Source organism: Ascaphus truei, chromosome 8 (genome assembly GCF_040206685.1).
Source record: "Ascaphus truei isolate aAscTru1 chromosome 8, aAscTru1.hap1, whole genome shotgun sequence".
Classification (NCBI taxonomy): domain Eukaryota; kingdom Metazoa; phylum Chordata; class Amphibia; order Anura; family Ascaphidae; genus Ascaphus; species Ascaphus truei.
In genome coordinates, this window is record NC_134490.1 from 31,219,313 (window position 1) to 31,237,441 (window position 18,129).

General features: G+C 46.1%; 1 protein-coding gene across 4 annotated transcripts in view; it reads left to right on the forward strand.

The window, feature by feature from the left end:
* Positions 1–18,129, forward strand: part of SUGP2 (SURP and G-patch domain containing 2) — a 41,166-nt gene that overhangs the window by 159 nt on the left and 22,878 nt on the right. For 3 of the 4 annotated variants that reach the window (XM_075611142.1, XM_075611141.1, XM_075611139.1), the window contains exons 2-4: positions 249–387; positions 5,775–7,358; positions 10,311–10,410. In XM_075611142.1, the coding sequence (XP_075467257.1) occupies positions 267–387; positions 5,775–7,358; positions 10,311–10,410 (1,805 nt within the window). In that variant the 5' untranslated portion in view covers positions 249–266. Of the gene's footprint in view, positions 1–6; positions 388–5,774; positions 7,359–10,310; positions 10,411–18,129 lie in introns of those variants that run through there. The other variant, XM_075611140.1, reaches the window with a different exon arrangement.

Consider the following 18,129-nt stretch of genomic DNA (forward strand, 5'->3'; position numbering starts at 1 on the left):
GTAAGACAGAGGCCTTCTCGGAGAGCCGTTTAATGGCTTGCAGACCTCCGCCATGGAGGTGACTGGCTAGTTTGTCTTTTATTAGCCTTACTGCATGTTAATTAGGAAAGATCCTAAATGTCTCAATGACCGAGAGAGCGGATGTATAAAACTGATGAGGGACATAAGGAACAATGGCCCTTCTCTTCCCGCCTTTGTCTCTAACCCTATGATGCATTGCTCCACAATAATCATACATTTGGCTCTAGTATCCGAATCCGGAGGAAATGGCGAACCGGAGAATCACTCGGGAGACTTTTGATGTCGTCGTGCAAGACAAGATCAAGATGTACCGGTTGAGTCTGGATGAAGCTGTCCAAGAAACGATTCGGCAGTTTCAGCTGGAAGGTACGTTTACACAACTCATATTAAACAGAACTACACACACTGGATCGTAGTAACTATTACAAAGGCAACCTGCAGCCTGTTCACTTGAACGTAGGTTAGTACTGTTTAGTAAATCTGAGCCATTGTGTATAAAGGTCTTTCATTATGAATTTCACATCTTTCTCAAATATCAACTTCATACTTTGTTCAATCATTATGATATGGTGATTAATAATTACAAAAGCACATTAATTATTATGGATTTACTGCTCATCTATAGGTAAGGTTTGAATGAGACATTACCCCCACCCTCTCCCCTTTGTAGTTCCTCAACTGTCTAAAAAACAAAATCACCATCTGTCTGAAATTGTGGATATCAGGTCGGATTGCCAAGGTGAAATTTTTTGGATCGTTTTAGCACAGTTGGTTTTACAATCTGCCATTGCAAGGTATCTAGGAACAATTTCACAGTAAAATATGACAACTGAAAACAGAAAAATAGTAGCGACAACCACAAACCTACGGTCCAATCACTGATGTGATAATCTATTACAGTGTCCTCTGAGTCCTGCTGCTAGAGTCCATGGAGGTATTCCAACTCCTCAAAATAAGCTCAAAGGGAAAAATCCTCCAGCGCATGCACTCAGTCCATCGACCCAACCAGGTATATATGGTGAGAAAATAGACACGAATAAAAGAGGTATTGGTAAAAGGCAATATAATCTTAATAACCACTCTTGGGGGAGGCACCGATACTCGGTATACACCACACAATAAGCTAAAATAATCAGCAAATGCTCTTAACAGTCTTAATAAAAAAAAATCATAAATTATCATAAGATCAATATATGCACATAATAGATATAAGATAAACATGTATTAACATGCACTTACATGTATTGGTCACACTGGGGATAAGATGTATACTTATAGCAGCAACCAGTGGAATAGGTATGATCACACTGGAGATGGTGTACACTTCCACAGCAACCAGTACAGAATGCTTAAAAAAGGCAGATGGGGGGGGGGAAACAAGGCATAATACGTTTTAATAACAATAAAATAAGATGGATGCACTCACAAACGTCTATTCAAAAAGGCATGGGTGAATAGCTTTCCAGCATGTTACTCCTCTCGGACCCAGTACCCCCACGTCTGTCCCTTTGTTATCTAGGGTCTCTTTGGGGGTTTCTTTCACAGTAGCTTCCTCGTCCCTTTGTCCACTACTTCCCGGTGGCTTTTCCCTGCTCCTGTGTAGCCTGGTCAAACCCTCCGATGCCCTCCCTACCGGGGGTCGGTTTGTGCAGGGAAAAAGGTCTGTATGCTGCTTCCTGATTGGACGAAACTGACTGGAGGAGTACGGTGGCTGGATGTGGTCAGAATTCATCAAATGCGTTTCGCATACCGCTTCAGTGATCACAGATTATTTTAGCTTATAGGGTGGTGTATACGGAGTATCAGTGCCTCCCCCCTAAGAGTGGTTATTAGGATTATATTGCCTTTTACCAATACCTCTTTTATTTGTCTACTTTCTCCCCATATATACCTGGTTGGGTCGATGGACTGAGTGCATGCGCTGGAGGACTTTTCCCCTTTTCATAGTAAAATATATGAATGGATAAGTCCTTGTGATTGCTATATATGGTCCATAGGATGAAAACCATACAAATTAAGTTGAAAACTTTGTTAAAGTGCAGTTACGGTTAGTAAGCGACCCGTTCAAAAGTCTGGAAATTTCAATATGAAGGTAACACGCAATCTTAACTCCCCCACACCCCATGCTTTGCTGATATCATACATGATCACATCAGTGAATGTGGGATGGATAAAGGTTATTCTGGAATTGGTGAAGTTCTCATCACATGTGAGGATGTATGTGTCACGGGAGACAAGGCCAAATACACCTTTTTATATTTAAGGTATCAGTCACAGGGCAAAACAGGCAGTAAAATAAATTGCGGTTTATTCGGATAAGACCTCGGAAACACACAGAAATACAAGATACAGAGAATATACACATACTGGGTTCTGGGGAATGAGATCTGGCCCTTTCCTAGTTGCAAGGCGCCTGCTTCAGCAAAGGCTTACCTTGATAGGAACCTGGTTCTGGACATCCTGGACCGAAATCCTGCTGGCTAGGCCTCTCCATGCTTCCCTGTGTGAATAGCTCTTTCACAGAAGCACATTTGAGAGGCCCGCCAGCAGCTGCTTGTCTTTGAATCGCCAGCAGAAAAAGTTATGTGCTACACCGCACTCCCTTATTTATATAGGGCTTGCCCCCTATCTAATACACTGAGGGGCTGGGGTCTAGGGGGAAAAAAAGACTTTCTAATCTAGATATCTTGATCACAGCCTGCCCCTCCCCCTCTTTGCAATGTGCTACAACCTATAACTGGGCTGGTGGCATTGAAATGCTAATTCACATGTGGCTGCCTTTTGTCACCAAACTGTTTTTTCCTTGCATGACAAACACAAAAAAATGCATTGTAGTTTTAAAACACAGAAAAACTAACATTTAGACCCAAGAGTTTGCACTCTACCATTTGCACCAATAATGTGGGGATTCTAACACCAGCTCTAATGGCTGGGAGGCAATACAGGTTAAATATCCCCCCTTTTCCCTCATGTTCCAGAAGTCTCTGCCCTGCAGCTATTTCTCATAAGAGGCCACCCATACAAGGCAACCCACTTATAAGCTTGAACAGGCAGCTACTGGCCATGAGTCAAAGGGAAATACACAGAGAATGCATTTACTAGCCCGCTGGGCTTACACAGTTAACCCCACATACACAGTTCCTAGCTTGTAACCCTATGGGGGACAGTATAAGGGGAACAAAATGACAGGGCAACACAGTAAGGTAGAATATTAGACCCAAGAGCTGACACTCTAAGCCCTTGCCATACGGTTTCAGGGGCAGCCAGCCGGGCTCCACCTTTACTAATGAAGGCTGGCTATGCCCTACCGTCACAGTATGTAGCACACTAAAGACTACTACTGTAGCACCGTAGACAATTTCCACTCTGACCAGTACTGAAAACTGTTAATTCCTCCAAAGCCACCATCCCAACCAAACATGGTGTGTGTCTCTGATTCTTGAGGGATGCGGAGGGTAGTTGGAGAAAGGGATCAGAGAGCTGATGCCTATGGAGGGATAAAGGGTCCACAGCTGATACTTGGGGAGGCAAGGGGAACAAAGGGGTCGAGTTCTAGATCAGAGAACAATGTGACAATATAAAAAGCGCAAACTAATTCCTTCACATACAAAAATCTGCCTACAAAAACGGTCACTAGTACCGTGTGATACAATGCAAATAGTGAAGGCGCAAATAAGTGTTAAAGTGCTCTGCAATGTCGAATAAAGTGAACTAAATCACTCGCAGCCGGTCAATTGGCCAATATGCAGAAAAGATGGTAAATCTGCTAAGGTTTGCCAATTTAATGGATTACACCAATGGCAGTGGTATAAACACAGTGGTCTGCAGTTCTCCTCAGGAGTGGATGAGAAAACATGGCATAATATTTATTACTAAAAGGAACAGGGAAATAGGGAATACAACTCACATTCTCCCCGTTCTCTGACGCAGTAAGTGTATTGGGGTTACACTAATACCACTCCTGAGGCACTGCATGCGTGCCACCGTGTTGTCCTGCTCTCCTGGTGCTCACGTGCCTCCAAGACGCGGTACCTGAACTTGTGTGTGCACGCGCACCTTTGTACTGTGTCCCGTCTAGTTGACTGGCTGATACGGTGTCCGCAGAGGGTCAAAACCCTACGTGTATCGTGTTCCTCAGGGGGAAAGCAAAATGTGTAGGGTATTTGACCCAAAGCGGACACCGTATCAGCCAACCAGACGGGACACCGTACAAAGGTGCACGCGCACACACGGAAGTTCGGGTACCGGCGTCTTGGAGAGGCACTTGATCTCCAGGAGAGCAAGACAAAATGGAGGCACACATGGCGTGACAGGAGTTGTCTTGGTGTAACCCCAATAAACTTACTGCATCATAGAATGGGGATAATGTGAGTTGGATTCCCTGGTCCCTTTTGTAATGTTGTTGTGCCATGTTTCTTTATCATCCATTCGTGAGGAGAACTGCAGATCACTGTGTTTATACCACTGCCATTGGTGTAACCCATGAAATTGACAAGCCGTAGCCGATTTTACCATCTTTTCTGCATATTGACTGGCTGCGAGTGATTTAGTTCACTTTATTGGGCTTTGCACAGCACTTTAACACTTATTTGCACCTTCACTATTTGCATTATACTTGACCACGGAGAAGCCTGATGTAAGGAAGACGTAGGGATTGAACAAGCTTTGTGCTTCTAGTTAGTGGATGGAGAAAGGCACCTGAGAAACCTAATGCTTGTGGGGTGAGAGGAGAAGGGGATCAGAGAATCCTCATAATCGGGGAGGTGGGGGAGCAGCAAGAGAGAAAGGGGGCTTGGAGAGGTCTCCTGTTTCAGGTGAGCGGCAGGAGATGGGGATACACAATGTGGTGTGCTTGGGGAAGAAAGGTCCAGAAAAAAAATCCTGATGTTTGCGTGGGCTGGGGGAAAATGGCCTGGAGAAGCCTGGTTCTTTGGGGCACATGCCACATTCTGACGTGATGGGATCAGGTCCTGTGTGTCATCAACCAAGCAGGGTGGGTTAAGGTTGTGTGTCACCTTAACTTTGACATTTCCAGGCTTTTCAAGCTACAAAGTATACTTTGAAGTGTTTTTTTTTTCCCCCCAATTTAACATATACATATTTTTATTTTTTTTACATGATTAGTTGATAATGTTATACTCGTAACATTTGTTTTTGATCCCCCTAAGGAAGTAGATGCTAATGAAACCCACCAGGTGACCTTAGATGTATTAAATATTACAGGATGAATAAATAAACTACATTTGTGCTGTTATGGAGTATAAGCCCCTAAAGCTACCTGTTTGTTATGGTAATCAGTATGAAGCGCCTGCATTTACGAATTTACCCAGTTAAGATCTGTTCGGATTGAGCTTTGTGTTTTATACCTTCTCTGATTCGGTAGTTTCAACTAGAAAGTCCATTTACATAAGTCACAGCGCAACACACCCTGTAAAAAGATATCTTCTGCTATTTTCTGAATGAAGAATACTTCACTATTCCTGCTTTCTCCCAAGATACTATCTTTTTGGGCCGGTTTGCAATTTGTAGAAGGTGGAAAATATAAAAGTAGCCGAATCTGCATTATTGCTTTCTATCTATATGCTCATACTGTAAAAATTTTAATCATTTGTATTAATTTGCTTCTGTTAAATAGCATTGTTTTTGAAAGCGTAGTAAAAATTAGAATTATAAAGATGAGAAGGTGGCTGCTCTATTAAGTTAGTGATTGTGATTTTGTATTAGTAATGGCATTTCTACCCTTTTATAAACAGGACAGTTAAAGTCAGAACTCTATGACCCTGTATACAGGGACAACGAAAGATACTCCTATCGTGACCTTCCACGTGACCCTGTGAGCAGCAGCTGGAACATGGAGTCAAGGAGAGATGATATACTTCGCCCTTCCTACAATGTGAGCGACTTCGGAGGGGAGCCCTCTTCAGGAAGACTCTATAACACGTTACCAGACCGATGGAGACCTGATGACTCTTTGGGGAAAGAACGCTATTATCGGGAAAACCTGGGCGCCTCAGACCCTCGAATTCGTAACCTCGATCCCCTCAGACCCAAGGAACGCGGCGACTACCTACCCAGGGGTGTGGAGTATGGCCAAGGTATGCAATGGGGGCACGAGCGTAGCCCTATAAGGTCTCAAGAGCACACATCGGTCCACCCAGAAATCTACAGGGACTTCCACTCCCCATCACAACAGATGGAGCAGTTTCAGAAGAGAAGGGATAGTTACAGCGTAGACAACGCAGGTCCTCCGCAGGATTTATTCAGGTCACCGGGAGGCAGGGGCAAAATGCACAAAACAGTTGTACGTGGGGGGAAGATTCAACCAGGCCGTGGGGGGAAGATTCAACCAGGCCGTGGGGGGAAGATTCAACCAGGCCGTGGGGGGAAGATTCAACCAGGCCGCGGGGGGAAATTCCAGAGAGGCCGTGGGGCAGCCCTGTTTCAACGTGGAAAAGTAGGACCATCAGCTCGTGGACGAGGTGCAAGCTTGGTTCACCGTGGTGGTGGAGCAGAGAAAGGTGGTGCAGAGAAAGGTGGTGAAATCCCCACTAAGGAGCAAACGAGTAAGCCCATAAAGAAACCTGACACACTGACAAAAGATGAAAACAGTGAAACTGCCAAATATAGCAATCAGATAATCAGGTGGGCCAAGTTCGATACCATCAAAAATGACGACGATCTGTTTAAGCAGCACAAGGCTCTGTTCAAGGTGAACACGGAGGGTTGTAAGAGAATCGTGGAATGCTTTAAATGCCCCATGTCTGTGTCAAACAGGGAGTACTGCTTCGCTGCTGTCAAGTTTTTAAGTCATCCCACGCTGAAAAACCCCAAAGTGGATAATGAGCTTCTGGATCTGTTGGTGGAAAAACATGCGATCAAGGTCAAGAACGAGTTTTTTGACGTAATAAAACCCTTTGACAGGGACCTGATGATAATTCAGCAGCGGCTGCTAAGTAGCGCTGTTCCTTTGCTCATAGCCTGTAACACTTATGAGCTGAAGCATTCTATCCTCAAAGATGAACGAGATCTGTCCAGTGCCCTCCGGAACACGGTGTCTCTGTGCCGGAAATCCATGGTGCTGTTGGGGCAGACTTTCTCAATGGCTTCCGGCTTCAGGCAGTGTAACATCTTGGATGCACTAGGGCTTAATGGAATGGAGCCAAAGCCCTCTGAGTTCCCCAATTTCAAGGACTCGTTCCTCTTTGGGAAGGACTTTATGGAGCAGCTGAAAGCTTGGCTCAACAAAACCGGTCACAGGATGAGCTTAAAAACCAGGACCCAGCCTGCTATAGATGGCAGAGAGAAAACTAAACCTAAAGCGACAACCAAGAGCAAAGGTAGGTTCTGCAAACAAACACCCTTTGTATCTAAAGCCCTCTTCCGCCTTAAACCTTTCTCACTGACTGCCCCACACCTCTGGAATGCTCTTTCCCCCCACCCCCTCAATACCAGACTAGCACCCTCTCTATGCATCTTTAACACCCACCTTAAACACACCTGCTTAACGAAGGATATGATGCATAAAGCTTGGCCCCTTGCAACCGCACTTACGAGAATGCCCTCCTACTGTGTCTACGTTCTTCCTAACAACCAATTCGGTTGTAAGCTCTTCAGAGCAGGGACTCCTTTTTGCTAAATGTTTTATGTCTGAAGCACTATTCCCATGATCTGTTATTTGTATTTGTTTATATGATTGTCACGTGTATTACTACTGTAAAGCTCTATGTACATTTATGGCGCTATATAACTAAAGACATACATACCCTTTCCCTGCCATAGGAGCCAGTAACACGTTGCGTTTTAACATCAACCAGTATGTTCAAATTAAATGTGGGGTGCGCAAAGTAGCTCAGAGCCCTGGAACAGCACAATAAAGTAAATGAAACCCATTTATATCAATGTCCTAGATTTTAAGTGAACATTTTATATAATACAACCAATCTTAAAGGTTATTAATTAAATGACTTTTTCATCCCTCCCTGTAATGCCTTGCTGTCTCTTGTCCCCTCTTCCCCACCTTATTCTCTCCTCCATGCCCTGCTCCTCATTGCACTCTCCTCTTTGCACTTCCTGCCTCACTGTGCTCCTTTCTGTGCACACTGCACTATCTCATCTGTCTCCTCTGCTTGTTCTGTTTCCTCCTCATCTTGCTCTCTCCTTCCCTTTCTTTGCACTCCCTCCTGCCCCATGTGCACACTGCTCTCCATTCCCTTCTCCTCATTCTTCTCTGCCCCCTCCTTGCAGTGCCTCCTTGAAGAGGCATTCCGGTTGTTGCAGATATCCTTAGCTAAATATCTATAAAAGGCTAAGGATGTCGCGTGCCAGATATATGGCATATTAGGTACAACATTCAGTGGCTGACTTGCCACACAGAAAAACATTCTGAAATGATATGCACCCATTCGCTCACTGTGGCGAGGCCCGAGTCCATCCTCTCTTGGTAAATCATAATTGGGTCCATTGAATAAAACTAGAAAAGACTTGTGTGTATATATTACTGGTATTTTATGACCCCCTGGCAACCCTTTAATCTTAAAGAAAACACATTATACTTGAACACTATATGCAGCTGAACCCCATTATAACGCGGTACTCGGGGTCCACATAAGACCGCGTTATAACCAGGAGCGTGAAATGGCCGACACGATCAGCGAGGACTTGCCGGCATCTGCAGCTCTCTCCTCTCCCTGCTTCATCAAGCTGCGTACACGTGTGCGGCACATGACCCCTAACAGCCCAACAGTGAATACATTTGATATAATGCACATGCAGGAATTGAACCTATGAGCCTTAATATGCTAGTAGCAATTCTCTAGCTGCTACACCAGGCTTGGTGTGATGAATCTGACTCTATAAACAAACTTAACATCTATTGGATTGCATTGTGCAGTTAAGTGTGTTTATAGAGTCTGATTCATCACACCAACCCTGTTGTGTAGCAGCTAGAGAATTGCTACTAGCATATGAAGGGTCATGGGTTCGAATCCTGCATATGTCTTATATAAAATGTGTTCACTGTTGGGGTGTTATTGGTCAGAGATGGGTCATGTGACCCTCTGCGCTCGAAAGTCAAATTGAAAGCCGTGGACGCAGCCTGATGAAGCGGTGAGAGGAGAGAGCTGCAGATGACGGTTAAGGCAAAGCATTGAATGTTGTTCAAAAAAGAAGAACCCTTGGAGATGTTTATAAATGGGGAGCCACACTGATCCGCGTTATAAGCGATTCCGTGTTGTAGCAGGGTTGAACTATAAACACGTGCAATACACAATAAATGAGGATACTGTGCTACTGTCCCTTATATTGGTCTCGGTGTTCAATGTGGAAGCCACTTGGGCCAATATTATTGCCAGCACTGGATTGGAGCCCTTATTTCAAAATTGTGTGTAGTCTCGTTGTAGGCCTGTTAGGGTTGAAACATTTGTGGTTTGTATGTAATACACAAAGGATACTCGAAAGTTGCAGGTAATGGCCTCCTGGTTATCTGTTATCCCGGTGCGGTTTAACAACCTGGCAAGTATCTGGATCTCTCTTGCTGTGGGCTCTTCTCATGTGTGAGATCTATTTTGCTGCTGTCTCACTTTCTCACTTCGGCTAGCAGTCTCCTACAAGCCTCTTTCACCTCTGAGGCCTGGGACATAGTACAGCAGGCCGCGCTGAGCAGATGCACTTACCGCCTGCATCTGTCATCAGCGCGGCTTTAGCAGCCGCTTCTGCGTGCGGAGGCTCAGATATTTTGAGGAAACGGGCAAATTTAAAATTTGCCGCTCGGGAGCGGAGGAGCGGTCACATGACTGCTCACATCCAATGGGAGCGAGGGACTAGCCCTGCCTCCTGCCACGCCTCCGTTCCGCCCCGCCCCCAAAGCGCGCTCACTGCCTCGCCTGCCAGGACACAAAAAAGCTCCAGTTTGAGCAGGCGAGGCAGAACAGGAGCGCGGCCCGAGGCACCATGCCCGAGGCCTGAGTGCCCGGCTGTCTCCCAGGCCACTTACTGTCACCTGTGCTGTGGCTCTGTGTGCCTCTGTCACTACCTATCTCTGTCAGACTGACAGTTGGTCTCTCTCTGTATCTCTGACTGACAATTGGTCTCCAGATTCTATCCATTTTACTTCTTAACCAATCCCATATCTCCTGTCTGTTGCCAGGCAAATCAGGACAGTCTCTAATTCCTTATCGCAACATGTGGTAGGTAGGTGGAGCAGATTAATTCTGTATTGTCCACAGTATACATATATTTCTAGCAGGGGCTGTTTTAATAACTGAAATCTCCCTTTTCTCCCCCCCCTTAAGAAAAACTATCGGCCGACCCGAAGGTCGTTGCAACAATAGACGCGCTCCTGGAACATGCTGTGAAAGGAGAAAACACAGAGGGGGAAAAGCCAGGGTTCTGGTAAGCAAGCAATGAGGGTCGGAGGGAAGCGGGGGCTGGCAGTGATGGTCTGCTCGATCCATCGAGACTAAATATGAATACATAATTATGAGCTAGGCCAGGGGTCCCTAACCTTTTTATGCTCAAGGGCACACTTGATCGTTCAGGAGAGAGGTGGACACCAACTAATTAACACACGCACACAATTCACTGGCCATGGGCGAAGGCCTCTAGTGCTGCGCCGGTCTCACTTGCGCATATGGAAGTTGGGCTTGACTTTTGGCACAAGAGAGGCACGCAGCAGCTGTTGGCACTGCGTGGAGCTCCTCACTGGCAGCCAGTGAGCTACTGGTAGCTCACGATCAACGTGTTGTAGAGCCCTGATCTATACCGTATTATCAATTTGTTTGCCAGTCAGTCACTGGCACCTATGAAAGGCTTTGCGGGTGCCCGTGGCATCGCGTTGGGGATCCCTGAGCTAGGCAGTCTATATGTTTCAGTGTACAAGACCAGAAATATCAATAGTTGATGGCCAATAAAGCAAATTAATGTTTAAATGCGTTGTCACACTTGGGACCAACATGAGCTAATGATCGTGATCTATTTAATAAAATCTAAATAGTTGGTGCCCAAATATAAAATATAGGCACGTATTTCTAAATGGTCATTTCCGCCCCCACCCCCACTTTTTTTATATACATAGATATATCTATATCTACAGTTGTGTGAAAAAGAAAGTACACCCTCTTTGAATTCTATGGTTTTACATATCAGGACAAAATAACAATCATCTGTTCCTTAGCAGGTCTTAAAATTGGTTAAATACAACGTCAGATGAACACATCACATATTACAGTGTCATGATTTATTTAACAATAAGAAAGCCAAAATGGAGAAGCCATGTATGAAAAACAAAGTACACCTTATGATTCAATAGCTTGTAGAACCACCTTTAGCAGCAATAAATTGAAGTAATCGTTTTTTGTATGACTATCAGTCTCTCTCACATCGTTGTGGAGGAAGTTTGGCCCACTCTTCTTTACTAAGTTGCTTCAGTTAATTGAGGTTTGTGGGCATTTTGTTTATGCACAGCTCTCTTGAGGTCCAGCCACAGCATTTCAATCGGGTTGAGGTCTGTACTTTGACTGGGCCATTGCACCACCTTGATTCTTTTCTTTTTCAGCCATTCTGTTGTAGATTTGCTGGTGTGCTTGGGATCATTGTCCTGTTGTATGAAAAACGTGAATAAAGAAACATGTCTGAGGGTTACATTATCACAGAATGACAAATAAGTTTATTGCGTACAGGTGCACACAGGAGAAAGCTTCAAAACAAAAGCTCTCTGCAGAAATATGGCCTAAAAGACATAATTATACCGTAATACTAAAGCTCACGCCCCCTTTGAGGTGGCTTGTGCGTCATTACATATGCGTATAAGATAAACAAATATGAATGAGAACATTAATTTAATAACATAAATGTAAAATAACAAAATGAGTCGGCTACAATTATTATGCAAGCTCGCCTAACCTTTCCCCTACATAAGTCTGTCACGGTAGCTAGTGATAGGTTATAATACACACCAAAATATATCTGGGTTGAATTGAACATGACTTAGATATAATAAATATAGTTTATTCCTTAAAGAAGGTGAACACACAAGATATACAAATAACAGACAAAATATACACTTACTTAGGGTTGGAATGATGAAGTTTACAGGATTAGCAATTCATCCAGCAATCAGACATCAAGTAGTTGGTAACAACAAAGACACGAAAAGACAATGGGTATAGGGCTTACCCTCGTTTATATGTAGTCTCAGCCCTATCCCTTAACCTTGGAGCGCCTGAATGTCTAGCAGACTTCTTTGTAGTCAGGAACTCCTCTGTCTGCAAGTGTGAATTATGACACTTACAGACCACTCAGGCCCTGTGTTTCTCCGCCCTATCGTACACAATCAGAGCAGTCAGCCTTTGATCAGAGGGTTTATGGTAGACAACTTGTCTTCCCCCCTGAGTATTAACATACCATATGGGCTCTGGGTTTTTCTACCCGACCCAAAATACAATATATTCTTTAATACATACACATATTAAAATAATCCGTTCTGTGGGTCTGAGCGGGCTGAAATTTGCCAGGTCCTCATGCCGGAGGACATTTGCAATAGTGGCCAAGTTTCTGCCTCCCACGACCCCCAGAACCGGAGATACAAAAAAAAACCAGTTAAAATCCCCAATTAACTTTAATGCAGGATTCTCCGCCATTGCTAAAATAAATCTCTGCTTTTCACTCTCCCATTGAAATCAATGGGCGCCGCCGCTATAGGCTTTCAATGGAGCAACTCCGCCATTGAAGTCAATGGTAAAATTCACAATCTTAACATTTGCCTATACTCCGTCTGGTTGATCAGAGAGGGCTGGAAATGGCCATGCAGTCATGCCATGCAGTCATGCCGGAACAGTGACTACCTGCGACCCAAATCCCAACCCTCTGGTACTCAGAACCGGAGATATAGGCTTACACGTTTTATACTATACTTAGTCAATGGCGCGACTCTTTACGGGGGTCCTTCATTTCCGGACCCGGTGGTGGTCGTGTGTGGGGGCTCCTAGGGTCTAGGGGCAAAAATAATTTTATTCCTGGGTGCCCTAGAACCTAAGTTTCCCACGCCAATTGTGCTTGACCTTGAACTAGTGTAATAAAAGCTCTTTTTAAGATATTGTATCCGCGTCTGCAGTTTGGATGGCTGCCAACCCGTTCCTGGAGGTCGGCGTCGAGGAATCCCCATTGACATGGATGGCTCCATTGACTTACAATGGGGAACCGCCGCTACTCCTCTCGGACGCCACATGCAGGTCTTCTACCGAAACAGGCCCAAATCGCCGGAATCTCCATAAGGTTGCATTGGGCTGCAATGGCGACCAATGGAGAGCTGCAAAATGGAGCCGGAAAAGGGAACAAAGGGCTATAAACACGGAATTAACATTAACCCTTTCCCTCCCGCATCAATCCCAGTGTATGTGTTGGTGCAAACACTGAAATGGGAACAATACACATTTACAGGGGAATATACATTTGGTTGCTGAAGCAGGGTAAAAACACCTTACTGAACCGCAGTCCAGTTAACTCCTTGCTTCCCACGTGAGAGCAGGGGGTGGCCAAATGGGGTGTAACCCCTTTAATACCGGGCCAAACCCCCTCTCCCATGACAACGTCTGTTTCTTGCAAGGGTGTGTTTGACTATGAGACCCTCCCTCTAAATCCGAGAAGTGACTGTTATCTGTCTAGTTTCACAACGGCGTATCTTCTCCATGGTTTGTGGCTAGCTGATGCCTTACTATCAATAAAATGTTGTAGGAACAAAAGAAAAGGGAAAAAAATGTTTCTTTTACTCAACTTTCATTCCATTTCAACTTTCATGCAGATAATAGACAAAATTGATGACAAGATCAGGCACTTAAGATGGATGCTGAACAAAAATGGCTGCTTAGATCCTAGTACTGTTTACGTCAGAACCCCCCCCCCCCCCCTCTCCTTGCATCATATTCTCAACTTTCTCAGTTGTATGACCCAATTTCGGCCAAGCTTTAGCTGTCGGACAGATGGCCTCACATTTGACTCTAGAATACTTTGGTATACAGAGGAGTTCATAGTCGACTCAATGACTGCAGGGTTCCCAGGTTCTGTGGCTGCAAAACAAGCCCAAATCATCCCTCCACCACCGTGCTGGACAGTTGGTATGAGGTGTTTGTGCTGATATGCTGTGTTTGGTTTTCGCCAAACATGGTGCTGTGCATTGTGGCCAAACATCTCTACTTTGGTGTCATGATGACATCAACTTTTATCAACACATTTATATTTCTGGGTACTTGATTGAACAGAACAAGCTGCATAATAAATTGTGATTTATTTCCTTAATAGACAAACACACGACATCTGCAGAATACACTTAAAACAACACTCACTGGGATAAGGAAATGGAAGAAATTGTCCTTGGAACGAAATAAATTGTCCTTTGCTTGCCAGTGCAAGAAATGCAGCCTTGGTTTTAAAAGTCATGTGGTTGTTAACCCCTTCACTCCTGGACTGGTTGCTGCTGTACTTTAACAAAGTCTTGCATCTTTACATCATGGATTACAATTCAAGAATCGCACTGGGAAATACCTGGGAGGCCACAGTTATAGACTGGCCAAAGCTATCTTTAACATGTGGATCCAATCCCCTCGTGGGAACAAAAAAACCCACGAATAGCTAAGTGACCCACAGTTCATAAGACCGGTCAAAAGGGCTGTCCAGTGGGCAGGGCGCATGGATCAGGTTGACGCCCATGCCACTTAGCATACCTGGGCTACACCCATAACTTGGGGCCACTAAGTCTGATTTTTGACTTAAAGGTGTCACTAGCCTGACATCTGCTGTGCATCAGTATGCCAGTATTGTATACATTATGGGCCTCTGGGTCTTGTCATAATTGACACTCTTTTAGACCCGGGGGACTCTAAATCTGTGGGAGCCTTTTGAGGCTCCATCATAAAAATAATTACAGCCCTTTGAGGTTTGGTCATAAAAATACCGAAGCTCATTCACCCATATCACAGCTGGATGTCCAAGTAATTCCTGCTTGGACTTACAAAAAAATACCTCCTGCCTTACATTTATGATCTTCTATCATGTGTTGGTTAGAGGGTATGGCAATCAATGCATCTTGTCTTTTACCCTCGCAGACAGGGAATGGCCTGCACATGCGGAATAAAAATGGCGTGGACAGGGCAACAAAAGTAATGCATGGCAAATCAGGTATTAAACCTTTCCTCCCTGTCACACCTCCCCCACTCAAGACGCGGGGACTGTCCTGACCACCCCGTCCGGTGGCCGGGCTGACCTGCCAGCTCTTGAAGTTAGTAAGTCCTGAGGGCTGCCCTGGCGGGAAAGGCCATCAGCATTACCATGCTCACTTCCCTTCTTGTGCTGGATGGTGAAGTTCCACTCCTGTAAGGCAAGACTCCAGCGCAAAAGTTTAGCATTTTCCCCCGACACCCTCTGTAACAAACTCAAAGGATTGTGGTCAATTACTGTGAAATGTCTGCCATACATATAAGGCTGTAACTTCTTTAGAGCCCACACTATGGCCAGACAGTCCTTCTCAATGGTGGCATATGCCACCTCCCTGGGCAGCAGTTTGCGGCTTGAATGTACTACCGGGTGCTCATCGCCCTCCTCCCCCACTTTGCTGAGTACAGCCTCAATGCCAAAGTCTGAGGCATCAGTCTGCACCAGGAACTTTTTTGCATAGTCTGGAGCAGCAAGTATAGGAGCGCTGGCTAGTGCAGTCTTTAATGCCTGAAACGAGACCTCACAGGCAGGAGACCAGACTACCAGCACAGACTGTCTCTTCTTGGTCAAGTCAGTCAGGGGTTTGGCCATGGCACTATACTGAGGGACAAACTTTCTGTAGTAGCCTGTGGTGCCTTGGAAAGCCATGACTTGCTTCTTGGTTTTGGGAACGGGCCACTGCACTATAGCTTTAACCTTAGCTGGTTCTGGCTTAAGATGCCCGCCACCCACTCTGTGCCCTAGGTACAATACCTCTGCCATCCCTACTAAGCACTTTGGTGGGTTTCAACGTGAGTCCCGCTTCCCTAATCCTGGCTAGCACCGCAGCTACATGCACTAAGTGTGAGTCCCACGAATTACTAAAGACAGCAATGTCGTCCAGGTATGCCCTTGCAAACCCTTGCATACCCTCCAGCAAGCGATTGACCAGGCGTTGAAAGGTAGCCAGTGCATTTTTCATCCCGAATGGCATCACTAGAAATTCATAGAGGCTACTTGGGGTAATAAATGCAGACTTCTCTCTAGCCTTCTGGGTCAAAGGGATTCTGCCAGTACCCTTTACTGAGATCCATGGTCGTCCCATACCTTGCCCCCGCGAGTTCATCTAACAACTCATCCATGCGGGGCATGGGGTAGGCATCTGACACCGTGCCCGCATTGAGCTGCCGGTAGTCCACACAGAACCGGGTGGTTCCGTCCTTCTTTGGCACCAGGACTACCGGACAAGCCCAAGGGCTCTGGGACGGTACAATTACCCCTAGGGCCAGCATCTCTTCTACCTCCCTCTCTATACTGCCCTTCACCTCTGCTGACACTCTATAAGCGTGCTTATGCAGAGGTCTCAGATCCCCTGTCAGCACTGGGTGTTCTGCAATGTGTCTTCCCTGGCTTGTCTGAAAACAGAGCCCTATACTTCTCTAGCATAGTCCTGGCATCTGCTCTCTGCCTGACACTCAGCTGAGCCCCTATCTCCACCTGCTGTGTGGTACCTCCCTGCCTAGCCTCCCCCAGGAGATCAGGCAGAGCATTGCTCGCCGGATCCCCCATAGGGGGGCTGCAAATGGCCAGCACCGACGCCACACTCTGTGCTACATACTCCTTCAGCATGTTGATGTGATAAGTCTTATTTCTCCCTGTCTCAGCATCTACCTGTACAACATAGTTGCACTCGTTCATCTTTCGCAGTACCGGATACGGTCCAGACCAGGCAGCCATTAATTTGTTCTCCTGAATGGGGTTGAGAACAAGTACCTGCTGTCCTGGGATGAACTCTCTGCTACGGGCATTCTGATCATACCAAGTCTTCTGCTTGGTCTGAGCAGCCCTAAGGTTGTCCTGTGCCAACCCCATGAGCATCTCTAACCGGTCTCTGAGATCTATCACATACAGAAGCATCAGTAGTGGTAGTGTCCCCTTCCCATCCCTCACGGATTAGGTCCAGAGGTTCCCGTACCCTGCGACCATATAGCAGCTCAAAGAGAGAGAAGCCTGTGGATTCTTGCGGTACCTCTCGGTACGCAAACAGCAAATGCTGCAGGTGAATCTCCCAGTCTTTTCCCTCTGCCTCTATAAATGTTCGCAGCATCTGCTTCAGGGTACCATTGAACCTCACATAGTCCGTTGGTTTGGGGGTGGTAAGGGGTCGTACGCTTGTGCTTCACCCCGCACGCCTCCCAGAGACACTGGAGCAATTCACTCATGAACTGCGACCCCTGATCGGTTAGGATCTCACTAGGGAAACCTACCCTAGAAAAAATGGCTAACAGAGCTTTAGCTACTGCCCTAGCATCAATACTGGCAAGCGCTATTGCCTCAGGGTACCGGGTGGCAAAATCCACCACCGTGAGGATGTGCTTTCCTGACAAGCTGGGAACCATGAGTGTTCCCACGAGGTCCATAGCTACCCGCTGAAAGGGTTCCCCTATTACCGGTAATGGGTTCAGGGGTGCCTTCACACGGTCACCCGCCTTACCTACTCGCTGGCAGGCATCACAGGATCGGCAGAACTCTGCCGCCTCGCTGGATGCCCCCGGCCAGTAGTAACACTGCAACAGCCGGGCTCGCGTCCTAGCGACCCCCTGATGCCCCGCTAGTGGAATGGAGTGGGCTACCTGCAACAACTGCTGCCTATATTCCCAGGGTACCACTAGCTGTCTCTTCCCCGTCCATACCTCATCTAACCCAGTGGTCCCTTGCTCTCTGTATAGGAGCCCGTGGTGCCACAAGAAGTAATCAGACCCCTTGCTTGGCTTAGACTCGGACGCCCGCAATCTCATGCCCTCCAAGCTGGGATCAGATCGCACCGCATCCCTAAACTGGGCACCTAACTCTGGCCACCCCCCGGTCACATCTGAGTCAGGGGGACAGGGAACAGGTACAGGGAACAGGTACAGGGAACAGGTA